The sequence below is a fragment of the Miniopterus natalensis genome, chromosome 2 (genome assembly GCF_054644295.1).
Source record: "Miniopterus natalensis isolate mMinNat1 chromosome 2, mMinNat1.hap1, whole genome shotgun sequence".
NCBI lineage: Eukaryota > Metazoa > Chordata > Mammalia > Chiroptera > Miniopteridae > Miniopterus > Miniopterus natalensis.
In genome coordinates, this window is record NC_142082.1 from 184,252,767 (window position 1) to 184,280,654 (window position 27,888).

The 27,888-nt window shown below is 61.5% G+C and overlaps 1 protein-coding gene across 1 annotated transcript in view; it reads left to right on the forward strand.

Moving 5' to 3' along the window:
* PARVB (parvin beta) overlaps window positions 1–24,737 on the forward strand; it is a 66,529-nt gene extending 41,792 nt beyond the window's left edge. The window contains exons 4-13 of the mRNA XM_087814020.1: window positions 2,162–2,264; window positions 5,089–5,229; window positions 6,373–6,488; window positions 9,416–9,474; window positions 10,860–10,879; window positions 16,483–16,544; window positions 17,904–17,972; window positions 19,635–19,736; window positions 21,571–21,643; window positions 23,014–24,737. Coding sequence (XP_087670146.1) covers window positions 2,162–2,264; window positions 5,089–5,229; window positions 6,373–6,488; window positions 9,416–9,474; window positions 10,860–10,879; window positions 16,483–16,544; window positions 17,904–17,972; window positions 19,635–19,736; window positions 21,571–21,643; window positions 23,014–23,090 — 822 coding nt within the window. The 3' untranslated portion in view covers window positions 23,091–24,737. The remainder of the gene's footprint in view (window positions 1–2,161; window positions 2,265–5,088; window positions 5,230–6,372; window positions 6,489–9,415; window positions 9,475–10,859; window positions 10,880–16,482; window positions 16,545–17,903; window positions 17,973–19,634; window positions 19,737–21,570; window positions 21,644–23,013) is intronic.
* The last annotated feature ends 3,151 nt before the right edge of the window (window positions 24,738–27,888 follow it).

Below are 27,888 nucleotides of genomic sequence, written 5' to 3' on the forward strand. Positions count from 1 at the left end.
GTGGGGTATGCTCAGGGTGGAGGAATAGCATGTGCAAAGGCCCTGAGGCAGAGGTGAGCTTGGGGTGTTTGAAGAACACCGGTGAGGAGGCAGGGTGCTCAGTTAGGGCTGTGGCACTGGTCCAGGGAGGTGGTTTGGACAAGGGCGGTGGGAGAAGAGGTGCTGAGAAGTGGGCCCAGTTAAGAAGTGGGGTTCGGGGGTGGGGGTCCAGGCTCCTGAAACTGGTGTCTGGTGTCCGTTTCTCTCCTGGAGAAGGAGCAGGGTTGGGGGTGATGAGTTCAGATAGAGGAGCTCAGGGGACACCCGAGCCGAAGGACGGTGCAGAGGCCGGGCTGAGGGTTTCTGGGGCTGGGACAGCGCTGGGAGCCCTGGGAAGGCGCGAGCTGGCCGGGAAGAGGGTGGAGAGAGTGGAGAGGAGTCGTCCAGGGAGAGGCCTCAGGAACATGCTCTTCAAAGATCAGGGGGAGAAGGAGGTGACAGGGACACCCCCAAGGAAATTGGAGGGGTGGTCAGAGAGGAGGGCGGCAGCCGGGCGGGGGTTGGCTGGGAGCTGGTGGCACCCATTGCGGGCCCCTCCCAGGCCGCCCGATCCTCGGGAGGGAGCCGAGGGGGCCCAGCAGGGGAGCCGGCTGACTTTCGCAGGATCTCTCACAAAACCAGAATGCCCTTTACTTTATTTTTGTTTCTACTCTTCATGGGGTCATGTGCCTGATTTAATAATTTTCAGTTAGGGGGAAAGTAGAACATACCTCAGAGAAATTCGCTTCGTGGCCAGTTTTGCAGGTTGCGTGTTTCAGAGAGTGACGGAGACCCGCGCCCTCGTGTTCATCGCCCAGAGTGGCCATAAACTTCCGTCTCCGGGAGGTTGTTGGCACCAATTAAGCGGTTTTATTAGCTTCGCTTGTGTGGAAAAGTCACGGGCTGTGTCTGTTTCTGATCGAGTCTGTTCAGGTTTCCATTTTATCCCATTTTATGTGGCGGAGAAGTGACTTAGCGGCGTTGGGCAGACGGGATAGCGTTCGACGGGGGTCCTAGCTCTCCGTAGACGACCCCCCGTGGAAGCTGCCTTCGTTCATAATGTGTCGGCAGTAAATTCAGCGGGAAAAGTTGTTGAGAAAAGGCCGGAGAGAAAGGCCGGCCCGGAGAAATGAGGTGTCCACGTGAAAAACAGGGACAGCCACGTTCAGAGGAGCGGTATCCACACAGCCAAAAAGTAGGGGCAACCCCACTGATGATGGGTCAATCCGTGTGTCTATTTATACCCTGGAACATGATTCACCCACGGGAAGGAAGGAAGGAAGGAAGGACGGACCGACACACCCCACAGCCTGGCTGGCCCTCGAAAACACGCGAAGCGAAAGCAGCCAGGCACAGAATATTAAACGATTCCACTCATAAGAAATGTCCGCAGCGGGACGTCTGAACCCGGGGCAGCGAGCTGAGTGCTGGGAAGGAACGGGGGCTGGGGCGAGCGGGGAGTGACTGTTAAAGGGATGGGGCTTCTTTTTGGGGTGATGAGGATGCGCTTCGGCTGATGACGGTGATGGTTGCAGGGCCTTATGAGTGTATGAGAAACACTGGCCCGCACACGTTTCACACGTGAATTGTGCGGTGTGTGAATTCTGTCTCCGTAGAGCTTAGGAAGGGTAGGAGCTCAGAGCCGGACCCTCTGGGGCCCCCCTTCTCTACAGCTTTAGGTTCAGGGCGATTCGGGACTGTTCTGGAGCATCTGGGGGGGACACAGACATTTTATGGCTGGTCTGTGCTGCCTCGGTCCACGGGGGACAGCAGTGCTGACGCTGACCCCTCAGTCCCCGCGCCCCCAGGCCCTGGTGAGCAGGTGTCACCGGTTCCTCTGGCTGAGAGTTCCCCTCCCTCCCGAGTTCCCGCTAGGAGCCCAGTCTAGGAGGCGGCTGCCCTCTGCGGGGTTCTCGTGAGGTCCCCACGGGAGCCCTGGCAGCCTGGGGCTGGTCGGCGCCCTCGGGCCCCCCTGGAGGCTGCGGGAAGCTTGCCTTCCCCACCCCGCCCGCCTGGCCCCGAGCTCGGGCATCTTCGCTTCCAGCAGCTCTGGGCTCCCGCACCGGCCCCGGCCAAGGCCTGCGCACGGCCCAGGTCCCCACGGCACTGCTGGGTGTGGCCTGACATCCCTCCCGCCCCCTAGGTCCTCATCGACTGGATCAACGATGTCCTGGTGGAGGAGCGGATCATCGTGAAGCAGCTGGAGGAAGACCTTTACGACGGCCAGGTGCTGCAGAAGCTCCTGGGTGAGTCCGGGGGGCAGCCCCCAGCCCGGCCCCGCACAGGGCCCCAGCGCAGGGCGGCCCAAAGCCGGGCGACTCAAGGCCGGGCCACACGGTTCTCTACGTGGCTACATTGGCCACACGTCCTGAGGGTAGACCTGAAGCCTCAGCCCTGAGCCCGCAGCTCCCAGGTGGTGCCCCGGGGCCCCCTGGGCTGCAGGTCACCTGTCCTCTCATCATTGCTCCAGTGGGCGTTCCACCAGAGCTCCCGGCCACAGGGCTGAGCAGGGCACCCCAGCCTCCAGAACTGCCCGCGGCCTCTGTTCTGTTGCGTGCACATACCAAGGGGAGCAGGACACAGGCGTGCGTGGGTGCTGTCCCCTCCGGGCCAGCCTTGCTGCCGGCCTGTGCCCCATCCATCCCCATCCACTGTGATGCCTTCGGACCTGGGCAGCCCTTCAGGACAGGAGGTGCGGGGGGGGCAGGTCCCCAGAGGGTATTCTGTGAGTGGGCTGTGCACGTGGGTGTGATTTGGGGGAGGAGTGGAGACTGACCGTGGACAGCCCTTTGCGTGCCATTGACTACGGGGGCAGCCTCACTGGGCTCAGGTGCGCGGAGCGGTCAGCGGTGCCGGCACGCAGCCTGGAGCCAGTAAGCGGTGGGAAAAGACAGAGAAGTGAAAGGGAGAGCAGGGTCTGTTGAGTCCCCGAGTGCCTCTGGGCGACAGTCCACACGGTCGCCACACTGACCGAGACGCGAGGAGCGCCCTGCAGTCCCCTTGCCTCCAAGGATGTGGGCCCCTTTTGCAGGAGGTGGAGCGAGTGTCCGTCTGGGTCCTTCAGGCCTCGGCTCCGGCTGTTTGCTCAACAGTCTCTTGTCCCCGAGAAGCTCTAATGAATTTTCAGGGTCCCGTATGTCTGCAGGGGTGGCCTCGGGGACTCAGTGTCCCCTGGTGCGTGGGATAGCACGTGTCCTGAAAGTCATCCTAAAAGTCATCGGGTGGGGCCGCCTGGGCTGGAGACCGGGTGGGTTGATGTGATCACAGACGGCGACCGCCGGGGTTGGGGGGCGAGTGCAGGCTGCTGCAGGGACACGTTGGGGCGCAGAGTCAGGAACCCGGGGTTTGGAGGCCTCTGTTCGGGGGGAGAGAGAGAAGAGAAAGGGAGGGGAGGGAAGGGGGGAGGCTGGGAAGACAGATGGGGCCAGGTCACATCCAGCCCCGGTAGACAAAGGCTTTTACTCCGAGTGACAAGTGATAGGAGGCCAGTAGAGGTTTTGATCAGGGCTGTGACATGATCTGAGAGAGTTTTAAAAGGTCACCTGGGCCTCTGGGTGCAACAGGGAGGGGGAAGAGTAGGGAGTAGGAGCCGGGCAATCAGTCAGGACCTGGTTCAGCAGCGCAGACGTCAGACGCAGAGCTCAGGTGGGGTGGGCCTGCGCCCGGGCGCCGTGGGGCGGTGCTGCTGTGCAGCGGGTGCGGGAAGGGTGTTGAGTGAGTGAGTGAGTGGACCGAGTATCCCGAGCCCCGGGGGCAGTGCTGTACAGTCGCAGACCCTCAGGGGGCTGTGGGAACCCCTTGTTCATGTTCTAACCGAGGGCAGGGGGGGGGGGGGTGGGCCCTGGGGAGAGAACTTGGAAGTCGCAGGCGCCTGCAGCGGAAATGCTTGGAACAGAACGTCACTGGGGACACTCGCAAGATAGAAACCCCATTTGTGACCAGCGTTTGTGATGATGCAATTCAACTTAGAAAAAAAAGCAGGAGGGAAACCCGGGGTCCTCCTGGCCCTGGGTGGGGTCAGACGTCACCTGCTGCTCCTCTCCGGAGGGAAATGAAGGCGCACAGGCCGTGGCTGGGGGCCAGTCCCAGTAATTGCACCTTGAGCAGATGTGACCTCCCTTGTCCGGCTCCTCCAGACTGCTTCCTGCTCACTCGTGGGGACGGAACGGCCCAGGTGTCTGTGAATACCTAGTAATCCTTACCGTGGCGTCCCCATGTGAGGGAAACGAGTGGGGCCCTAGGGTGCAGGGAGGCGGGAGGCCACGTGTCAGACCCTTTTTAAAAAATATGTGGTTTTGCCTGGCCGGGCGTGGCTCAGCGGTTGAGTGTCGACCTGGGATCCAGAAGATCAGGGTTCGATTCCCGGTCGGGGCACATGCCCGGGTTGCGGGCTCGATCAATGACTCCCTCATCATCGATGTTTCTATGTCTCTCTCCCTCTTCTTTCCTCTCTCTGAAGTCAATAAAGATATATTAAAAATATATATATGTGGTTTTGTTGATTTTAGAGAGAGAGGAGAGGAAAGGGTTAGAGAAATAAAAACATCAATCGGCCGCCTCGTGCACGCCCCCTACTGGGGGTCGAGCGCACAGCCTGGGCATGTGCCCTGACTGGGAATCGAACCGGTGACCTCTCGGTTCATGGGTCGACCCTCAGCCACTGAGCCACACCGGCCGGGCAACAAGTCGGACCCTTTTCATCTTCATATCAAAGTCTCCTTCTTGCTGGGAGGCCCCTGGTCCAGCCTCTGCACCTCCCCATCCGCCCCTGCAGGTCACCTCCCGCTGCACCTTGAGTCATTTCGTGTGCACAGTGTCCCCAGGTGGGGCGCCCGCCGGTTCACCCTCGCACCCCACCCCCTTTTCACCCTGGAGCCATTATCGCAGGAGCGTGCGTGACCCGGGATTCAGAGCCCTGTAGCTCACCGCCCTGAAACCCCCCTTGCTGCATGCGACCTGCCCCACCTCGGACCTGGCGGGAAGGGGACCCCACTGCAGCCGGGGGAGCAGGCGGCCCCCCGTCACCCGGCTTCGCCTGACACCCTGTCTTTTGCTCTGTCCTCACGGTAGAGAAGCTGGCGGACTGCAAGCTGAACGTGGCCGAGGTGACGCAGTCCGAGATAGGGCAGAAGCAGAAGCTGCAGACGGTGCTGGAGGCCGTGCAGGAGCTGCTGCGGCCCCACGGCTGGGCGCTGCGGTGGTCGGTGGACGGTGAGCCGCTGCCCGGGGGGCGGGGGCGGCCCCGGGCTCCCCCCATCGTCATCGCGCCTGGGCTCGCGTTTAAAAAACCCCTTCGCGCTCCTGCTCCGTGACGGGCAGCTGGGAGAGGAGAAGGGCCGCGTGCCCACTCTCGGGAGCCCGGAGACGAGGGACTCAGTCACGCCCGCCGTCCCCCGGAACTTCAGAGCAGAGCGGCGTTGTCTCTGGTTGAGACGGCAGAGGGGCATCAGAGGACGGGTGGGAATTCGGGTTGTAAGACAGAAGCTCTGGGGGGCCCTTGCAAGGAACCCAGCCCCAGATCCCAGAGGCGCCAGTCCCAGGTGAGCTCATTGGTGACCCCCCGGGGCAGGTCCCGGGAAGGTGCGAGCTGGCGTTAGGGACACGTGACCTCACAGTACATCCAGCACAGACATGAACCAGAGGCGTGAAGAACCAAACCAGGGAAGCTGGAAGCCCTTGTCCCGGCTTCCCGGCCCCCGCCCCTCAGCCTCAGTGCAGTGCTGACCGGGTGAGGCTCAGGAGCACCCCCTGCTGGCCGGGGGCCCTTGGGGCTGCGGTGAGATTTGTCCCTGGTTTCTCGGCATGCAGACCTCGGACAGACCCAAGCTGGCCTCTGTGGGCGGGGCATTGAGTGCATTGTAACCCGTAAAGCCCTGTGCAGAATGGTGACAGTCGCCACACCTGGTCCCCATACTGGAGAGGAGCTAACAGAGCCGCGAAGGCCCAGGAACCTGGGCGGGGGAGTCACGCCTCACGTCCCCAAGGCCGCCTTGCCCTTGAGAGCCTGCCCTCGTGGAGACGGCTGATTGCAGAGATGATAACTCCCATTACTGTGCCGGCTAAGTGGCGGGGTAACCCGTCTTTCATCTTTTCCCTTCTCCGATGCTAATTTTACTCTCCTGCCTGTTTCATTTGATCACCACCCAGTTTTCTCCTTTTGAGAGCATCAGGCTTTTCAAAGTGGTTACGCAAGTCACCTTAGGCCGACAGGAAAGAAAAAAATTAGGAGCCAGAACTAAGTTCGCACGGGATGCCCCTCAGCTCTGCGTTTCCCGGGGGCCCGTGGCTTTCCTCTGGACATGGGCTCGGGGTTCCTGCACAAGCGATCTAAAGCGGCGCCTTCTCCCCCCCCAGCCATCCACGGGAAGAACCTGGTGGCCATCCTGCACCTGCTCGTGTCCCTGGCCACGCACTTCCGCGCCCCGATCCGGCTCCCCGAGCATGTCTCCGTGCAGGTGGTGGTCGTGCGGGTGAGTGTCGCCGGGGGTCAGCTTGCCCGGGGCTCTGCGGCGGAGGCACCTGGACTTTTTCTGCCTGTATTTCCTCCACTTTCTCTTTTATTTTTATTTTTTTCTATCTCCCAAGAGGCTACTTTCTATTTCTCCCTCTTGACAAAGTGTGTCTCGCCCTGGCTTCGCAATAAGCGGCCGGAGCAGCAGCAGTGGCATTGATTTGAAGAGGCCGATTAAAAGGCGTGGGAGCGTTGAGGCTTAATTTTCCACATTTTTAAGGAGAACATTCATTTCTCTCCAGAGCCAAGTAGTCAGAATGTGGGCCTCTCCAGCCGGCTCGTTGCTCACTGGAGAGGGATGCGACCAAGGGCACGCGATAGGCCCCCTGGGTAAAGCCGCAGAGTCCCCTCGGTCTATGCTTTGGGTCATTTTATGGCTTCACCGGGAGAAATGTACCCAGGAGCCAGGGGCCTCCAAGGGAGGCAGAGCTGCCTCTGCTGGCTGCGTCCTTGCATTTGGGGGCACACACCCAGCCCTGGCTTTGTGTTTGCAGTTTTGTCCAGCACACGGCTCTTAAGCACCTACTGTAGCCGGCTGCCGAGGTCGCTAAGTGGGGCAGACGTGCTTGGGTCCAGCAGGAACGGCTGCTTCTCCCGGCATGTCGAGGTGACGCTCGGGACCCAGATGTCTCAGGGTTTATTTTATTGGAGGTGCCCCAGCTCCACGCTCTCCTCCGCTTTGTGAACATACAGGGGGCCCGTGGTCTCGGTGGCCTGTGAGGCTCCGGCTGGTCCCGTGTTTCCCGAAGCTGTGACCCCTCCGTTACCCGGGAGCTTGGCCTTGACCCAATGGGCAAGAATGCCCTTCTCTTTAAAAAAAATTATTTTTTAAATTTATTGATTGATTTTTTTAAAAATATGTTTTTATTGATTTTAGGGAGAGAGGAGGGAGAGGGAGAGAGAGAGAAACATCAATGATGAGAGTCATTGGTCCGCTGCCTCCTGCACGCCCCCGACCGGGGATTGAGCCCCAACCCGGGCATGTGCCCTGACCCGGAATCCAGCTGTGACCTCCTGGTTCATAGGTCGACGCTCAACCACGGAGCCACACCAGCGGGGCAAAATTTATTTATTGATTAGAGAGAGAGAGAAACATTGGTTTGTTGTTCCACTTGTTTATGCATTTATTGGTTCATTCTTGTCTGCGCCCTGCCTGGGGATTGAGCCTGAAACCTTGGGTATCAGGGTGACGCTCTAACCAACCGAGCTGCCCTGCCAGGGCCGAGAATGCCCTTTTCTGGCATCGGGCGCGGGTTACCTGCCATTGGCCCCTCTGGCTTCCTGAGGAGGAATGCTTGTGGTCGGTGGTGGTGACGGGAACAGGGGGCCATTCCTGTGGCTACCGTCTGGGACGCGTCATCTCGGCCGGCCGGGAAAGGCTTCCTGAGGACACGCGGGAACGCTGCTCCCAGACCCACACACGTCAGACCCGGGGGCCCCGCGAGCTCCGTGCGCCTCAGTAATTGGGGTATTTCCTTTCAGGCCTGAACTTTGGTCCAAGGAAATGTGGGTTTGCGGAAAGTTTCACTGACCCGGGCAAGCACTTGCTGGCACGTCCTGCTTGACCGGGGTCATGGAAGGATTCTCTGGGCCACGGCCAAAGTCGGGGAGAGGAGGTCTTGGGAACCGCAGGCCTCGGGCCTCAGCCTGACTCCCGGACCTCAGAGCCGCCCCCGCCTTGACCTCAGGGCTGCCCCTCCTTCCCCGCGGGCCCCTGCCTGACCCCCCTTGTCCCTTTGTCCAGGCTGAGGTGAGAGATGTGAGGAATGGGGGGTTGGTAGAGGGAGGAATGAGGACCAGGGCCTCCCACCCCCCCGGCAGTGTGGCTGCGGGTCATCACTGATGTCTCTGAGCCGCAATGATTTCCTCACGATATCAAGGTCACACTGCAAACTTGGACAATACTCAGCTGCGCGTGTCCAGTACTCAGTCCTGGGCCCTGCACCCAGTACCTGCCTCACGTGCGTTTGATCAGTAGGTGAATCAGTGTCCCGGGCCCCCTCGGGGGCTCTCCTGAGGTCAGTGGGGGGGGGACCATGAGAAAGGCGCCAGCCGCTGGAGGGTGGGCACGTCACTGACAGGAGCCCCTGGTGAGAGGTCCCCAGAGGCTGAACACAGGGAAGCCTGGGGAACGTATATTTTTTTAAAATATGTTTTTATTAATTTCAGAGAGAGGAAGGGAGAGGGAGAGAGAGAGATAGAAACGTCGATGATGAGAATCATTGATCGGCTGCCTCCTGCACGCCCCCGACTAGGGACCGAGCCCAAGACCTGGGCATGTGCCCTGACCAGGAATCGAACCCCGATCTCCTGGATCCTAGGTCGATGTGTCCCTGTGTCTGTGTCTCTATTTTCTCTTCTTATCAGGGCCCCGGCCCTATCAGGTTGAAGACCCACCCTAATCCACTATGGCCTGACCTTAACTAATTACATCTGCAAGGACCCTATTTCCAAATAAGGCCACATTCTGGGGTTCTGCATGGACACGACTTTGGGGGACCCCGTTCGGCCCATGCACGTGGTTACTTCGTTGGGTGCTTCCCATTGCTCTGCTTGTTCCTCCGCGCGCCTCACCTCTCCAGGTGCGGGGCGTGGTGTGGGGGGTCCCTCTGGGAGCTGGTGTTTCTCCCGAGACCCCCGAAGCTGCCGGCGCTCAGAGCAACGCGGAGAACCCGGGCAGCCTCCAGCCACCCAAAGGGTCACCGCCCGTGGTCACCCCGGCGTGGCTTGGGCGTTCTGCACGACTCTTTGTTCGTTTGTTGTCCCCAAGGTGGCCCCGTGGGCCGGCCACCTGTACCTGGCTTCAGGTTCCCCGTCAGCCAGCCCTCCTGTCGCCTTCTCCGCCTCCGTGCCTGTGCGTTCATTTGCTTATTTTGGGGTTTGCAGAAGCGGGAAGGCCTGCTGCACTCCAGCCACATCACGGAGGAGCTGACCACGACCACGGAGTAAGTGGCCCTGCTGCCCTGTCCCCCAGGCCCTGCTGCAGCCGGGGGCTGACCCTCCGCATCCCTCCCCGTTACCGGGAAATTTTTCACGCCAAGCGTCTGCCCCACAGGCTTTCTTTGAAGTTATTTTTATTTTTACTTATGAGGAAGGGCAAGGGAGCAGTTTGCTTTGGTACTTGAATAAGGAGTTCCAGCTCTATTATTTCTTCCCAAATAGAAAAATTAACAAAACTTGCATGGCGTAGGAGTGAGAGCTCATGCAGGCCGCCTGAAATCCTTTCTGGAACGAGACAGAGTGATAAACAAGTAAAAATGAAATAGGTCACGTTCAGAATCTCTTGCAGGGAAGGGAAGGGTGTGGGGAGACTTGCAATGTTGAGCCTCCGTAGAGCGGGGGCACCCAGGTCTTCAAAGTGTTTGGTGCTAGAACGAGTTGCTCCCGGAGCGGCGGGCTGTCTGCACCCCGCGTCAGAAGGTGGCCTCCAGAGTGTCGAGAGGGGGGGAGAGGAAGGGAGCGGGCGCCCCGATGTCTGAGGGACCCACCGTCCCAGCTCACTGATCCATCCCACTGGCTCCGCCGGAGGGGAGAGCCTTGTTTCTTAAGGTGTCCTCCACACCTTCCATGGAGCCTCAGCTTCCTTCCCATGTCTCTCTAGAGAGAGCTCTGAGGCCGCGTCCTCCAGGAAGCCCTCCCTGGTTGCAAGCAGGAATGGCTGGCTTCCTTTAGTCCCCACAGCACCTCCTGTATGTCCCACTGTAGGTGCACACGGGGGCCCCGTGGAAATGCGGGCTCGTGAGTCTCCGTCACCACCAGGCTTCGTGAGGGCAGGGCCGGGGGTGTTCATTTCTGTAGCTCCACGGCCTGCACATAGTAGGTGCTCAAGAAAACATTTGTTCAATGAGATGGAGCCAAGGGACTTGAGTCTAGAGGGGTTTGGGGGCGAAGTGAAGGTCGCCTTGCCTCAGGAGGTGGCGCGGGGGAGGGACCTGCATTTGTGCGTGGGCACGGAGAAGCCGGTGCCCACCCCTGGTGGCGTCCGCTTGGCCTGCGGTTCCCGGGCCCGTTGGTTCTGGGATTCCGAGGAAGAGCAGCGTTTCCTCACGGAACCGGGCCGCCCGCGGCGCCTGCACCCTGCGTTTCAAAGTTCCCTCTCCACGGCTGCCCAGGGGGACCCCCCTGCTGGCGTTCTCCGTGTGAACCACCCCACATTTAAATACCCCCAGCGACATTAAAGGGGCGGTTTCAATAAAGAGGACGGTTTCCCGCGGGGCTGAATTTGCTAGAACGCGGTTGCGTTTTTATAAACAGCCCTTCAGGTGGGCGTTCCAGCTGGATTCCCACCACCTGAGGACCCTCTGACGCTCTCTCTGTTTCTTGTTTGCAGGCAGATGATGGGGCGCTTTGGTAAGTAACCCGGGGGTGGGTGAGGGTGAGGGTGGGGCCTGGGGTCACAGGGCACCGGGGCTGTCCCAGGTGGCCCCCAGGGTCCCCGCAGTCGCCGGGGCGGGTCTGGAACCCCCAGGAAGCACGCCCTGCGCGGGCCGAGGTTTGCTAGCCGGGCTGGGGGAGGCCAGGCCGTGCGGAGCGACTGGGGGCAGGGAGGACGGGACACGTCGGGGACGTGGCAGGTGCTGCGACGGAGCGGAAACGGGCCACAAGGAGGGCGGAGATGTGGGCTCGCCTACGGAGCGGAGTCAGCCAGGAGGGTGTCTTTACGGGGTGAACTTCCATATGTGGTTTTTCCACCTCAAAACCCCCCGCCCAGCAGCCTCCCGCAGGGTCGGCAGCCCGGCCCGGTCCCCACTGGCGCCCTTCGCCCGCCGTTCACCTCTGACCCTCGCCTGGGAAACGGGTTAGTCAGAGCGGACTGCGTGGGCCAAGGGGCGTGTGTCCCCCGCGGCCCAGCTCTCTCCGTGGGGCAGCTACCACTGTCCCTTTTCCGTGGCTGTTCCCCAAGAGCTGTCCCCGGCCTGTGAAGTCACCCCACCTTCGCCTCAGCCCGGGTTGGCAGACAAAGGGACAGCCTGGGGGGGCGTTTGAGTCCGGGGCAGCCCGAGCCGGCGCACTGCTCGGGGACATTTCCCAGACAGAAAGCGTGGCCCCCGCCCCGCGCCCTGCGGCGAGCGGGTGGGGTGCGCGGCTGGCAGGCGGAAGCGTGGAAGCCGGTGGGACCGTCCTCGCGTCTCAGGAGCCCCCCTGCTCCAGGAGCTGCGGCCCCTCGGGCGGGGAGCGCCACCCGGAGCCGTCCCCAGCTTGGCCACCAGGCTCGGGAGATACGCTATATTTTTTACGTGACAATTCAGGTCTTTTTAATGGCTTTATTAATAAATTTAAAAAAGGGGGGGGTGCAGAGAAAAGGAAACGCCCCGTGTCCAGTTGCTGAGGGCACAGAACAGTGGGGAGCGCAGCTCATGGTGGGGCCCCCGTGGGATGCCCCGAGTGGGCTGGCGGCCTGGGCAGCCGGCCCTGCCATGAGTCCAGGTGGAAGCCCGTCTGGGGGAGCAGTAGGGGGGCACCCTTCTGTGGCCCCCCTGTCCTTTCTGCAGGGAGGGGCCCAGACCCCCCGTGGATCGTGGAGGCACAGAGGTGACAAGTGGGACCCTTGGAGCAGTTTTAACTGTCATCTGGGGTTTCCTGGGTGTTGTCACTTCCGTGTTGGGGACAAGCCTGGTTCGAGGTTTGGGGGAGGGGGCGATGTGGGGGCCGGGACAATGGGACCGCGAAGCGGTGGAGCTGGCCTCGCTCCTTTGCGGGCTCTTGCGTGCGTGCGAGATGCAAACAGGCTATTAGTAAGTGGCAGGCAATTAGTTCCACTCCCCGGTGGCTTCGCTGACGCAAGCCCCAGGTCTCCTGGTTACCAGACTGGCAGCCTCGGGCGTCACAGGGCTCCCACCGGCCCCTCTCCTGTGGACGCTCTCAGCCTCTCCCAGGTGGGGTCTCCCCACCCCAGCCCAGGGTGCTGGTCCCCGGCTGGCCCTCTAGTTGGTTCCCTGTAGTGTCATTGGGCCGAGCTTCCCAAAGCACCCCTTTACCCCTCACCCCCTCACCCTCACCCTTTCAGACCACCCCTCAGGACACCTCCTTTCTGGCTCCTCCCTCCCTCTGCACGTCCAGCCTGCCTGTGGCTCCCTCTCTGCACCCAGGGTGCCTCCCTTCAGCTCGCACTGCAGAACCCTGTGTCTAGCATGCTCTCCACCTAGATTCCTCCATGGCTCCCTCCCTCGGCTCCTCCAGCTCTCCCTCAAATGTCACTTACCTGGGGGCCCTCCCGGACCACCCTGCCCTGAATGCCCCCCCCCCGCCTTATTATTTACTGAGGTCTGTGCTCACGGGAAGCACGCGGCTTTGCTCCCGACCTCAGTGTCTACTCGCGTGGAGCCCGCCAGGCGCCTGGCAGGCACTGGGTGCCTCGGCTTCTCACACAAGCCCCACAGGCTAGGGAGGGAGGGTCCACTCTGCCCCCTCCCCTCCCTCCCTGCCCCAGCTCCCGACATCATCACTCTCCTGGCTGAGGTGGGATGGGAGGCCCTTCTCTCCCCGGGGGAGTTGGGGAGCCGCAGCCTGGTCTCCATGGCAACGGGCTTGCTGGCTGCTTTCTGCTAAGGCAGCCCCTCCGCCTCCCTGGGGTTCTTCCCAGAGCCCCCCCCCTTACAGGGGGAGAAGCGTCCTTCCTCCCCCCCTCCTGGGCCCTCCCTGTCACATCCCCCCTTTCCGCCAGCAGACCTTGTGTTCACCCCACTCCGGGTCCTGCCCTCCTGGGCTCCTCAGCCTGAGGGACCCAGCCCCTCTCTACGTCCGTGGGCCCTGAACTTGGAGGCCTCCCGGGACCAGGCTGATAACATGAAAGAGGGAAGTGGCTGGAATATCAGATGATAACCGGCAGCTGCCCCTTGGCCTCTGTGTGGGGCAGCGGGGAGTGGTGGGGTCTGGGGCAAAGTGCAGCTTCCATGCTCCCCTTCCATGGGCGGCTCTTTGATGTCAGGCGGGGATGTAGCCCAGCTTCCAGCCCTTTAAGAGAATCCAGAAATTCAGACCTGTGGATACGTCTTCCAGTTTAGAAGTCAGCTTGAACAAACAGAAACAACTTTCTCTGGACCAAACCAGACACGCCGAAGGTTGAACTTGGCCGACACTGGCCAATGGGGCCCTTCCTGTGTCCTTTCTGGCCTTTTAAGGTGCCTGTCTTTGTGCCACTTGGTTTACCCACCTGCCTCCCCTGCCTGTGCCACCCCCCCCCCCCCCGCCAAGGGCAGGGCTGTTCCCTGTTTATTTCTGCGACTGTCCCCAGAGGAGGGAGGCGAGGGCCGCCCGCAGGACGAGAGGGAGCTGTGATGAACGGAGCCCTGCGGGCAACACGCTTGCCCTTTCCTCGCGGCCCTTTAATTCCCAGCCCGACGGTGAGGGAGAGGCTATTTTATTTTCACTCCCGCTTTACCGAGGAGCAACCTGCCTGAGATCAGGGGACTCTGGAGTCGGGCAGCTGGGATTTGAACCCGGATCTGTTTCCTGTCCCCAAGGCCAGGCAGGCAGGATGCAGCACAGGCCTGCTGGCCACGGCGACGCTGCTCTGATGCCTCCCGCGCCGGCTCCCCCGGCCCCGCGGCCGCCCAGCTAAATATACCCACTGACGTCAGGTGCTGCTCTGCCCCTGGGGTTTTGCTCACGTTGCATTTAACATTTGTGTTTTGCTTTGTGTAGATTAGCTTCTTATTAGCTTCTTATTTCAGTAGACTGTCTTACTGAGTATAATCTGACTTAGATGTGATAAAAATAATTTACTGCCGCAGAAAGGTGTCCGCAGGGCTGGTCTTTAGGTCACCCCCCACCCCCCAGACATACACACATGCCTGGTCCCCATTTTCTTTATTTTAATTCTCACCTGAGGATATTTTTTCCATTGATTTTTTTAGAGTGGAAGGGAGAGGCAGAGAGAGAGAGAAACATTGAAGTGAGGGGCACACGTTGATTGGTTGTCTCCCGCACGCACCCCAACCAGGGCTGGGGATCGAGCCTGCAACCGAGGGAGGTGCCCTTGACCAGAATCCAAACCAAGACCCTTCAGGCTGATGCTCTAACCACTGAGCCAGCCGGCTAGGGCCCCGTCCCCATATTCATGTGTGTACATATCACACACACACCTTCTTCCCTCCCCCTAAAGCCAGGAGGAGGCTCCCGGGCTCCCTGGGCTGGGCTGGGCTGGGAGCGGCTCCTGCGGCCTCTGACCTTGGGTGCTGAGACCAGCACCTTCCTTTCAGGGCCCGGGGTGGGGTGGGGTGCGGCTTGGATGCCTCCTCCAGCAGGCCCGGCTCGGCAGCGTCCTGGGCAGGCACGTTGCCTCTCCCCTGTCCCCCCGGGTCAGGCTGGACAGTCCTGGAGCAGCCTCTGGGCCGGCTCTGCTTCTGGTCTCCTGGCCACCCTCAAACTGGCGGAGGAGACTTCTCACCCCATCCCAATGGGCTGGGTTTACAGCCCCCCAAGAACCCCACACTGAGATTTAGACCTCTCTGCTGACCCCAGAAACCTTGGGGGGACAGTGGCTCCTTCAGGACAGAAGTCAGGAACCCCAGGCCCTTCCAGATGCCCTCCTGCTCTGCCCTCCTGCTCCGGCAGGGACTCCCCACAGCCCTGTGTCCACCCCGGAGACCTCTGCCCTCCTGTCTGGGTTCAGCCGGCAGCGGTCCCTGTCCTGTCCCCACCCTGTTCCCCTGTGGCTCGGCCATGGCCCCATCAGGCCAGACCTGGGCCCCTGGCCCCCAGCCAGCCCTGCTCCTTTCTCATCCACTAAGAGCCATGTTGAGTCAGCCTCCGATGACCTCACGTCGGAAAGGAAGGGGTTGAGTCTGTGCTAATTTGTTGGAGGGCAGGCTGGGCCCATGCGTGGTAGTCAGAGTGGGTTAGGGTTGGTCTGGGAGCAGGGAGGTGGGTGGGACGTGGTGAAAAGGACCATCTCAGGCCCCATGAATGTCCCCACACAGGGGACACCCTAGAAAAGTTGATGTAGAGAGACTCTGGAGCCGGGTCCCCCCTGGTTCATTCGTTTGTTCTGAGCACCGGCTGTGGGCGCCTCTGGGAGCCAGAGACGGTGCAGGGAACAAGCGAAACAGTGGAGCTGGCCCTGGAGGAGCTGAAGGTCCAGCAGATCATGCCGAGCAGACAACTAGAAACAAAAGCACTCTGAAGTAGTGATTAAGTGCTAGGGAAAAACCACCGGGGTGGGAATGGGAGGGGAGAGTGGCGGCGAGGGCGGGGGGTGCTCTTCCCCATGGTCATGGAAGGCCCCTCAGAGGAGGTAACGAGTGAGAGCAACTGCAGGAAGCGAGGCAGGTGAACAGCAGGTGCAAAGGCCCTGTGGTGAGCGGGTGACAGAGCAGCAGCCCGGAAGCCGGTTGGTGGGGTGTGTCGGGGAGGGTGAGGGTGTCGGGGATGGCGCTGAGCCCTTTAAGTCCCAGGGGCCCACCGGAGGGAGAATAACTTTTATTTAAGAGCCATGAGAAGCTATCGGTGAGCTTTAGTCGGGGCAGGGATGGGGAGGAGGCACAGTATGGTCCAATTTGCACTTTAAAAAGCTTGCTCTGCCTGCTGGGGAGAATGGGTCCTGGGGCTCGGAGTGGGGGCGGGAGGCCTGTGAGGCAGAGGCTGCAACTGTGCCAGGGGAGGGGCGATGGGGCTGCTGCGAGGGTGGCCGCGGGCGGCCAGAGAGGAGAGGTGGCCGGGTGCACCCACCGATTTACGGGCGGACAGGGAGCCCGGGGAAAGGACGCCTCCGACGTGAGGGGGGCGGGTGTCCAGCTGCTCCCGCGTGCCCGGGTGGCAGGGCCCTCGGGGGCGCCTCCTCCTTGCCGGCGGCCGCTCTTGGGCTCTGGCAGGAAGTGAAAGGATTCCAGGCGGGCGTGACCGTCCCCTCGCGAGGGGTGGACGCTGCTCTGCCTCGGACAGGCTGGCGGCCGGGCGGGGACGGCGGCAGGGCCGTGTCCCTAACCCTCTCCCCGTGTCTCCGTGTCACACAGAGCGCGACGCCTTCGACACCCTCTTCGACCACGCCCCGGACAAGCTGAGCCTGGTGAAGGAGGTAGGCGGGCGGGCGGCGGGCCTGTCCTTCTGTTTGTTGTTAACCGTCACTCAGGATGTTTTCCCCACCGGCTTTCAGAGAGCGGAAGGGGGCAGGGCGGGGGGAGAGGGACATCGACGTGAGAGACGCACTGACCAGCTGCCTCCCGCCCGCCCCTCGGTGCCCGGCCGGCGCTAACCACCGCGCCTCGCTGGCGGCTCCTTGCCCTTTCACGGCGCCGATTCCGTGCTGGGAAAATGTTTGAGGTCCCTGAGATGTCTGCCACGTGGACCGGGGTGTCATTATAATCAAAATGTAACTTCGGTGCTCACAGCTCGCGGCTCCGAGCTCAGCATCTCGCGCCCCGGGAACCTCCCTGCCCACCTGCCCGCTTCCGTCGCACGAGGTCCCCGCCAGCGCCCACGTGCCCGTGCATTCGGATGCAAGGCTGTTTTCACGTGGAAATGTTTTTAAAGCGCGTCAGCCGCTGGCTCTTGCCGGCCTCGTTGCCACGAAGCTGCGTGCACGGCCTGCTGGCTGAGCAGGCGGCCTTCCCGGCAGAGCTGCTCCGCCCGCGGTCGGGCCGTGTCCCCTCAGGGGTGCGAAGGACAGGCCCCTGACCATCGGCCCAGGCCGCCTGCTGAGAAACCTGTGGGTGGAAAGACCCACTGCACCCGGTTGGGCCAAACGGTTTTCTTAATGCAGGACTTCTCAGGGCCTTTAAAATGCTGACATGCCTGGAATTCTCCGAGAGAGCTGGGTAGGAAGCGTTTTCCAAGCTTGTGTGTCAGTCGCGTGGGGCTCTGTCCTGCTCTCTCCGTGTCCCCAGCACCAGGCAGAGGGCGTGGCCCGTGGTGGCTGCTCCGTAAATTTGAGTAGAAGGAGTAAGGAAATGACATCTGGTCCAGGGGTAGGGTGGGTGGGGCTGGGATTAAGTTTCCCTGAACGTGGGGTGTGATCGCTGAGACAAGGTGTTTAAGTGCACGCTTCCCGGAGGTCTGGCCCGGACCGACCTCTGTTTACTGAAACTGAGGGGGGTGGCCCGAGGTGGCCTTTCTCTCTCCACCTTTCATTGTCCAAGGTTACGTCTAGGATTCATTTAAAAGTTTAATTATCTCCCCTGACAGTTGCATCCTTCTGAAGGGATGCACGTGGCTCGGTGAGCAGAGACGCGTGTTTTCCTCTCCAGCTGGGATAGTTTTAGGCGTCATCTCGTTAAAACCAAGGGTTAGTGTAGGAACATTTCGCTTTAAACAGGAGCTTTTTATTTCAGTAAACGGGAGGCCAGGGGAGCGTTGCACAAACCCGGGGGGGCACGCGTCTCATCCGACCCTGGCGGGAGCCGGTCTCTCACATCCCCGTGTCCCTTTCCCCCGACAGTCCCTCATCACCTTTGTGAACAAGCACCTGAACAAGCTGAATTTGGAGGTGACGGAGCTGGAGACTCAGGTGAGCCGTGTCCTGGGTGGGAGGATCCGTGTCCTGGGTCACGTCCAGCTGGTGTCGCTCGGATCCCGGGGGGGGGGGGGGGCCGTGAGCAAGCCAGGTGCCGTCTCGTGTGTCCGGCAGGAATGCCACCTGCAGCCACCTCGCCGTCTCTCAGACCCCCCCCCCCCTTTATTTCCTGGGGCTGTTGGAACAAATACCACACGCTGAGTGGCTCGGCAAACAGACGCCTGTTCTCTCTCAGTTCTGGAGGCTGGAAGTCCCAGCGGCCGCAGGGCTGGTCCCCCCTGAGGCCGAGCGGGGGGCTCGGTTCCAGGCCTCTCCTCAGCTTCTGGGGGTCCGCGGGCGACGCTGAGGATTGTAGAGGTCATCACCCCATCTGTGCCTCATCTTCGTTGGCTGTTCTCTCTGTCCGTGTGTCCAAGTCCCCCCTTTGTGTGAGGGTGCCACCCCGGTTGGATCAGGGCCCCCTGCTGACCTCCTCTTAATTGATTACTTCAGTAAAGACTACAGGGTGTCCCCCCAAAATGTATACACACGGAACAGCCAATGGCTCAGTTGATGTTTCTTTTCTGATTTAAACCATTAATAATTATTCAAAGTGTGTGTACATTTTTGGGGGGATTCCCTGTATTTCCAAATAAGACCACATTCCCAGGGGCCAGGGGCTGGGACGCCGACGTCTCTATGGGGGGGACACAGTTCAACCCGTAACACTCCCTGAGGTGCCGTAGCACCCGCCAGAGAGCCTCGCATGTGCAGGCCCCTCGTCTAGAAAGTTCTGGCCCCGGCCCCCAGCACACGCTCGCCCAGCGCCCCTGGTGTGTGCGCAGAGCGTCTCCTCTGCGGTCGGTGTGTCTTCCCGGCTGCGTGACAAGCCCAGGTGTCCTTTCTAAGCGGCAGCGATCTCACCGCACTGCTGGTCGCAGGGCGCTCTTTGTCACCCCGTATGCGGGGGCCTCTTTTCCCGTCAGCGCGAGTGTGTAGGTCCCTTTCTGATCTTTTTTTCCTCTGCTCCCTGGCCCGTCATCTGCACTCGTCGCTTTTAACAGCCGCCGTCTGTCCCATCCAAGGCTGCGCTCCTCAGACGGGCCCCTCACGACGGGGCGCGGCCCCCTCCCGACGAGCGGCGCCCCAGGCGTCTCTGCGCCCCGTCTCTTTCTTCAGGGCCAAACTCCGGCACAGAGAATCGTCAGAGCCGGGGGGAGACCCCAAAGGCCCCGGGAGGTCTGCCGCCTGGGGCCCCCCTCTCCCTGTGGAGGACCCCCATCCTCGCCCACGGCGCCCGACGGTCCCCGCCCATTTGGGCCCACGCACCGGCGTGAATAGTAGCTGCCCGTCTTAGACGGAGACCCTGAACTTGAATTTGCAGTCACCGTTGACGCAATACCTTCCCGGTGGTGGACGGTTGTGATTTTGACTTGTGGTCAGTGGTCGTGGCTGGGTGGCCTGGCCCCGGAGCCGTGGTCTCACCCACGGTCACGGTCACACCCAGTCCCCAGCGTGGTGCCGGTGCCCGGTCCTGCACCCACACCCAGCTGCGGGTTCTCTCACCGAAACCAGGGATGGGTTGTTCTGCTTTAAAACGCCTTCTCCCTTCCACGCGGCTGGGAGGCACCGCGGGCTCCGCCTCGCGGCACGGCCTCACCGAGGGCTTCTCTGTAGTTCGCAGACGGCGTGTACCTGGTTCTGCTCATCGGCCTGCTGGAGGACTACTTCGTGCCCCTGCACAACTTCTACCTGACCCCGGACGGCTTCGACCAGAAGGTAAGCACCCCCCGTCGTGGAGGCGCCCGGTTAGTGCCCGACGGCTCTCTCCGGGGCCCGGCTGCGTTCCCCAAAACGTAAAACCGGCCCTGGCTGACGTGGCTCAGTGGTTAGAGCGTCGGCCCGCGCACCAGAGGGTCTCGGGTTCGATTCCTGGTCAAGGGCACGTACCCGGGTTACAGGTTTGATCCCAGGCCCTGCTCAGGGGGTGTGTGGGAGGCAACCAAGGGTGTGTCTCTCTCACGTCGATGTTTCTCTCTCCCCCCTCCCTCCCTCCCTAAAAGTTTTCCACTCTCTCTAAAAATCAATGGAAAAAATACCTTTGGGTGACGATTAACTAAAAATATTAAAAAAATAAAAATAACATACAACTATATGACAAGTGGCATCTCGCTTACACGGCACCCACGGTGAAAGGAGACCCGTCAGCGGTGCCGGGTGCCATGTTCCCTTCCGGGCCTTTCCCATGAGATCATCGTTAATAACTGTGGTCCAATGTTGGCACAGTTGCCAGCCTGTCCCCTGTTCCTGCCACTGGGGTGTCTTCTTGAATATATATATTTTTTCCATTCCTGTGGATTGTTTCTAGGGAAATTCCCCAAATAGGAGCGATTGGATCCAAGGGCCCAACCGTTACAGTTAGGTGGCTGGCTCTCCCGTGTCACTGCCCTGGGTGACTGGGCCGTTCGCCTCCTGCCAGGGCCTCCCGAAGGCCAGCCGTCCACCCGCATATAGTCAAAGCCTTTGGAAACTTGGCAGATGGACTGACCGGATTGCTTTGGGCACATGGGCATCTGTCCTTTTATTTCCCCAAAGTGCTAGACCCGTGAGTCAGAGAGGCAGCCAGCCAGAGCGACCTCTGAAACCGGGGCCAGGGTTTATCAGTCTGCCCAGGTGGGCGCTTGGCAGGCTGCTTGCCGGTGGCCCAGTGCCAGTCCTGTCCCGGCTGCCGGGACGGAGTCGGACAGGTGAGTCCGTGGCGGGTGGTGAGCATGTGAGCGAGAGAACAGAGGGCCCCGGCCGAGCCACGGAGCCCATGCGACGTCCCGGCCGCGAAGGCACCGCCTGTGACGAGTCCCGTGCACGGCCAGGCCCAGTTCTGGGGAGAGAGCTTTTCCCGGTTCCAGTGCAGCAGGAGGCTGGGGGGACGGTGCACTTAGCCAGGCGCCCGGAGGAGGCCTGTGTGGGCGGCAGGGGCGCCGTGACCCCCGGCCTTCCGCCCTGTGAAACGGCCACTGCGCTGGCCTGGGGGCAGTGTGGCCAGGAGGGGCGGCTGCCTTAGGTTCCCAGGTCGGGCTGATGTCCAGACCCGACTCTTCCGTTCCTCCCTCTTTCGGGCCCGACTCCACCGCGATTCGCCGCCTGCTGTGCGTGTGCGGCCGATGGCGGTCAGCGGATGGCGGGGGCGGGGCTCTGGGAGAAAGGGCTGCCCTGTGCCGGGGACAGCGCACAGGGCCGGGCGCCTCGGGGAAGGGACTCGTCTTCTCGGAGCCTCGGTGTCCTCATCTGTCAAATAGGGTCACTGTCGCTTCCAGTCGTGTGGATGTGCCAGGGCCTGGGGCAGACACACGGGGGCCCCCAAGCCCTGGAGGGCAGGCTGTGTGTCTCCACCCCTGCATCTCCCAGCCGCCCCCGAGCCCCGGCGAGGGGAGGAAGGACCAGCAGACGTCTGCCCGCCGTGCCCCGCGCCGGGCGCCCTGGGTTCTGGTGGCCGTTCCGAAGACCCGCTCTGCCCACACTTGCCTCTGTCCTGTCCTTTCAGAGGGAGAGTGCTGGGCAGCAGGCGGGCCTGGGGACAGCTTCCGCCCGGCATTAACTCTCGCGTCCTCGGCAGGTCCACAACGTGTCCTTCGCCTTCGAGCTGATGCTGGACGGGGGGCTCAGTAAACCCAAGGCCCGGCCGGAAGGTAAAGCCCCAACCACGTGTCCTCGGGGAAAGCTGGGCACAAGTGTGACCGGGCCTCTGAGGGCTGGGGGGCCCTACCTGCCTCTCCCGATAAGATTCCTCCACATGGGTGGCTCCCAGGCCAGCACTGCCAACCCCAGGTCTCCATGCCCCTGTGACCCCCATGCTCCTGGTTTTGGGGACCAACTGGGCTGTGCTGATGGGGCCACCAATGCTGGGTCTATAGACACCACATGACTCAGAGGCTGTGGGCCCTGCCCCTGGGCCTCAGGATTTAATTGCCTCTCCCGGGGCAGCACTCGGGCTGGGGATGCTATGTCACGGCGTGAAAGGCCATCGGAGGTGGCCTGCAGTTTAGTGACTGTTGGGTTGTGTCCCTGGTGGCCGGCAAAGGTGATGCCCTTGAGCGGGGAGGCGGCACGTTCACTCTGTGAGGGGCTGGGGCCCGGGCCAAGGGAGGGGCCACCTTTCTGCCCCGTCCTGGCTGCTGTGTTACACGGTCTATGCCAGGATGCTCTAACCTGAGGGAGCATCTAAACCCTAGAAGGGCTTCTCCAAGAACAGATGGTGGTGTGGGGGCTATGGGGTGGGCCCGACAAGTCTTGTTTCCAGTGAGTTTCCGGGCGACGCCAGTGCCCCAGGTCCAGGGATCCCACTTTGGGAATTGCTGCCCTCCGGCCACAGCATGAGTTCTGGGTGGGACACGTCCGTCACTCCTAGGTGCTCTCTTTGGGAGGCTCACCAGACAGCGTTTAAGGTCCATCCGGGGACAGGAATTCCATCCTGTGACTCCTGACCCTCCCCGAGTCACTTGTCTGAGGTCCCACGGTGTGTGAAGACCAGAATCCAGGGCCCAACTCCCAGGACTGGCGCCCTGCCCACCAAAGAAGGTGGCCTGTACCTGCTGGGCCTCAGGGGGAGCTCTCATCCCCAAAGTGTCCTGGGCAGGCCACACCATGTGCCCAAGCTTGAGGGCTGGGTCAGCAGCTGCCACCCTGCCCTGCCCTAGGAGGCCTGACCCCGCCGCAGGCCAGTGGTCCTGGTGCAGGTGAGCCTCTGAGTGTTTGGTCCCCAGCAAATGTCCTTGGCTGTCGTAGACCCCACACCATGCAAATGTTATCGGTTGTCACACTAGCCCTGATGCAAATCCTAGCAGGGATGGAAGAGGGGCACCTGTCCTGGCCGCCCAGGGACTCATCCCACAGGTGGCGGCCCAGGGCTCCCACAGAGGCCTGTGTCCGGGGACGGTGCTGCCCAGAGCATCCTGGACGATGCTCTGCTGTGGACACACACGTGGCCCATGTGTCCCCAGTGACAGGGCTCCCGGTGAGCCCTCCCATCCTGTAACGTTCCCTCTGTTTCCTTCTACAGATGTGGTGAACCTGGACCTCAAGTCCACCCTTCGGGTCCTTTACAACCTGTTCAACAAGTACAAGAACGCGGAGTGACCTCGCAGCGATGCCCCTGTGTCTCCCCGCCCCCCCGACAAGCCCCCTGTGGTCTCTCCCCACCCTTCTGCCCCCCTCGAATCGCCCTGACCTCCTTTCCACACAGTGTGAGCTGCAGGGCTCTGAACACCCGGGCTCGTGCTAGAGCCTCACTTCTCCTGGCGCTCCTGGGGCTCCCCGGGCCCCCGGGGCTGAGTCAGCAGCTGTGTCAGCGGCTGTTGGTTTGGATCCGACTATGAAAAGGAAAAACCCAGGAACCCAAACCCCTCGGCCCCCGGGAGGGCCGCCCCGAGTTCCATCCGACGGAGCAATTAGTGATCACACGCTTCGGAGAGGCCCCGCAGCCCGGCTCTCCTGCCGAATCCCCGGGGAGGGCTCTGGAAGCGAGGCCTTTTTAGTAGACAGCGTTCTGCAGTTTTAAAAACTCCTCTCAATTCCCAGAAGCGTGTGCTGTGGCAGGAATGCCCACCCACGTCTCGACCGCTCCGTGTCGAGTTAATTTTTGCGCAAACATCTAAGATCCAGATAACCCGATGCCGCCCAGGAGGGACGGACCTGCTCAAGGGGTGTCGTCTCTGGCTCCTGGCCGGGCCGGGTCGGAGCCGGCTCCGCGGAAGTCGCCACCATCTCAGGGCCCTCTTTGGGAATGGACGCATTTCAGATACTTTTAAAAATCAGGGTATATTTGCTCAGGGCGCCGTAACAGAGCCCAGCCTGGGCGGCTCAGACAGCAGGAGTTGATTCTCTCAGGTCTGGGCCGGGAAGCCCAAGACCCAGGCGTCGTCAGGGTTGGTCCCTCCTGAGGCCTTTCTCCTGGGCCTGCAGACAGCTGTCCTCTCCCTGTGTCCTCACGGGGTCACCCCTCTGTGTGTGTCTGCGGCCTAATCTCTTCTTAAAAGGACACTAGTCATATTGGGTTACACCCACCCATAGGGCCTAATTTTACCTTAATCCCCTCTTTAAAGACCCAACTCCAGATGGTCCTGTTCTGAGGCCCTGGGTGTTAGGACTCCAGCACCTGGATTCCGGGGGACACAGTTCAGCCCCTGATAGAGGGAGCGAGGTGTTCATCCTGCTCCCCCGGAGCCTCGGCTTCCTGGAGCCTTGCTGGCGTCTCCCCCTGGGGCACCCGCGTGCGGCCCCCGGTGAGTCCCCGCAGATCAGCCTCCCTCGGACCTTTCGCTGCTCACCCCCCGCTCTGGACCAGAGCTGTTGAGAACATTCTTCCTGTTCAGCGGGATGCCCTGCTCTAGATTTAGAAAAAGGTGTCATGGTCCGTCTCCCTCTCTCTTTCCTCAAAGTCAATTTTTAAAAAGTCAGGGTGGGCTCTGCTGCAGGCACGAGTCCCTCTGTGTGACCGACCCACCGTCTTATTGGCCTGGGGACAGTATTTGGGCGTGAGTTCAGGGTCAGGGAAGCTGGGGCATCATCTTGGAGGAGCAGAAAGACTTTTCCTTCACTCCAGAAAGCTCTGGGACACACATTTTCGGTGAATCGCGCTTTTCTGTAGAGGGGCTCTCGTCCCCGGGGACTGAGTGGCAGCCAGACCAGGCTCTTTGAGGCCCGAGGGGGCAATACTCGCCCATCCCTCTCTGTGGCTGTGTCTTGGACCCTCACCCCCACCCCCAGCCTCGGGGTGCCTCCGTGAAGCTTCAACAACCACAGGTGTGCAAGCTCGGAGCCCCGCGCCCGTGTGCTCCGTGTCCCAGTTGGATGTGACAAAGCTGTGTTGTTTTAGAGCAGCTGAACCCCTTTCCCACCCCCGTGTGTCTTTTTAATCATTTTAAGCGATGTTTACTTTGGATTTCTGGATGTTAAATAAAAGCTACTCACACCCCACTGTGTCGTTGGCCGGCCGCCGTGGCCGCGGGGAGCCCACACCCGCTGTGCGTGCTCGGCTGGCGCCGATGGCTCCTCAGCCGGGGTTCGGGTCGGGGGACGCCCTGTGCTGTGAACAGGCCGCTGCGATTCTTCTCAGTAAAGGACTCGTGGGCACAGCTGTCGCCACCTCTGTTTGGCGGTCACCGGTTGTGGCAGCCCAGGACTTGGCGCCGGGCGCAGGATCCCTGCCCGGCGCCCACCAGGAGCCCGCAGGGGACGGAGCCAGGGTGCAGCTGTGTGTGGCGCGGGGCCCCGTGGGCTGAGGCCCCGGGTTTCACGGGCAGGAGCCACTGGGAATGGGGTGCGGGCACAGCTGCGGGCGAGGGATCATGAAGAACAGGGCAGGACACGTCGGCCCCCGCCTCCCAAGTCCCGGTTCCAGACCAGGCCGGGAGCTCCAGCTGGCCTGTGACATGGGCCGGAGGACATGCAGCCCCAGGGCGGTGGACGGGACACCTGGGTGACCCGAGGTGGCAGCCGTGTCTTCCTGCTCCGCCTGGCCCGCTGTCAGCCTTCCCCGTGGAGGTCACGGGAGGCTTGGGGGCATCGAACTTCCTCTCCAGGAAACGTTAACACTGACTGTGGAAGGGTGGCCCGGAGAGCAGGGCAGCGGTGCTATTGAAAAAATAATACAATACTGCCCTGGCCAGTTTCGCTCAGTGGTTAGAGCGTCAGCCCATGGGCTGGAGGGTCCTGGGTTCGATTCCAGCCAAGGGCACATACCTGGGTTGTAAGCTCAGTCCCCAGCCCCAGTTGGGGGCACACGTGGGAAGCAACCAATTGATGTGACTCTCACACTGATGTTCCTCTCTCTCTCTCTCCCATTCTCTGAAAAGCAATGGGAAGAAAAAAATACTAAAAATCATAGACTCCCTGGGAGGAATCTGGGCTTTGTTCCCGTGGACTGCCGTGAGTTCCCGTGGACTGGTTCCCGTGGGCTGGTTCCCGTGGGACTGGTCCCCGTGGGCTGCTGTGAGTTCAGTAGCCCACTTCCCAGAGTGACCCCTCCCTAGTTCCCCCTCCCTCCCCTAAGTCGGGGTGCTTGGCAGCCATGTCTGGAGACAGTTTGGGTTGTCGCAGTGGGGGAGGGGTGTCGCTGGCATGCGGTTGGGGTCCCTGGGTTGCTGATAAGCGCCATACACAGGACACACACGTCCCTCTCCCTCCAGCAGCGTCCCTTGGCCCCGGTGTCCACGTGCTGGTTGAGAAGTGGCTGGGCCCCGGAGCCCGCCCGGGCCCCCCTGTGCTTTGCTGGGTGGGAATCTCTATTCACACCAATGTCCGTCCTTTCAGGCCAACAGCCACAGCTGACCTTCCAGGGGCCTCCGGGTCGGCCCCATTCAGGGGACACTCACTGAGGGTCTGTTTTATCCGAGTGGCCTGTGACACAGCCAGGCCGCTGTCCTCGAGCCACAGAGAGAGCAAGACGCATGCAGGTAATTCACAGGGTTGGCTGGAGGAAGGAGGGGTCCAGGGAGCCGTGGGGAGAGGGTGGAGCCGGCCGGGGAGGGCCATCGAGGACCTTCTGGAGGAGAGGAAGGAGAAGGGAGGGTCGCCCGAATCCTCCGTCTTTTACAGATGTTTTGCCTCCATTCTCTGGGTGGACACCCCGGTGTGAGCGGCAAGCGCTCAGGGAAGCCTCGAACTCGTCTCCCCTCCCCGGGGGGCCTCTGCCCGGCGTAGGGGCCGGGGAGTTGTCTCTGCTCCCGTCAGGGTCCCTTTCGGCCTGTGCCTGGGAAACTGTGACATTACATGGCCACTTGCCCTCAGCAGGATTTGTCGACTCTGAGAATTTAGAGGGAAGGGACTTTCTGAGGGGGTCCCTTTAAGCCTCTCCCAGGCAGAGCCAGCTCAGCACTGTCGCTGACCGGGTCACCGTCGCCGCGGGGACTGGAACGCACAGTCCTTCTGCAAGGGAAGCGCCTGGGAAGCGCGGATTTTGTCAGGTTCCATTTTAAGTGCAAATCCACTGTTTGGGGCATAATTTGGGTCAATAAATGGTTATTATCCTGCCCACCTGCCAGGCTGGGCCTTACCCTGGGGTGGGGTACGGGGGCCCCATGAGCCCAACACAGGAGGAAGTGAACGTGCCTTTTGTCAGTATTTATTGAGGCCCATCTGTGCGCCAGGCTAGGTCCCGGGGTGCAGGAGGGAACAAGGAACTGGAGGGTGAGGGACAGACAGACGGACAAGATCCATGCAGATGGGCAGGTCGTGGGAAGAGACTGGGGCAGTGACAGACGAGGGCGGGGGGGGGGGGGGGCGGAGGCAGAGGGAGCTGAGCCAAGACCCGCGGCTAGAGTGCCCCCAAGCACCACGCCTGTCTTACCGGTAGGATACTAGAGGCGCAGCGACTTGCATTTCATTTCGGAGAGTTATCCCCGTGTTCACGGACACACGGTTCCCCAGGAATGAGGTATCGAGCCCCTGAATTTGCATGCACGTGTCCCTGCAGGGGTCTGGGACAGTGCCACCCATGGGACACCGTGCCAGCCCACTGCGCGGATGACGTCGCGCTCATGGAGCCCAGGGAGCAAGGGCAGGGGTCCAGCCGGCCAGTGCGCGCGGTGGGTCGGAGAGTCGTCCCCCGCACCCGAAGTCACGGGCTCGATCCCTGGTCGGGGGTGTGCAGGAGGCAACGGACCGAAGTTTCTCTCTCACATCTCTTTCTCTCTCACATGCCTCTCTCTTTCCCTCTCCCTTCCTCTCTAAAATCAATAAAAACGTACCTTCTGGGGGGGATACAAAAGGAGTTCTGGGCCCACCAAGTCCTAGCTGCCACGTGTGTGCCGTTGTGGGTCGTAGGCACCACCACCTTGGCCCTCGGGACGGTCAGCTCTCCGGCTGGTCATCTCAGGCCACGGCAGCTTTCTCCAGGGGCACACACGTCCTCTTGTTTTCTGTGGGTCCCATGCTG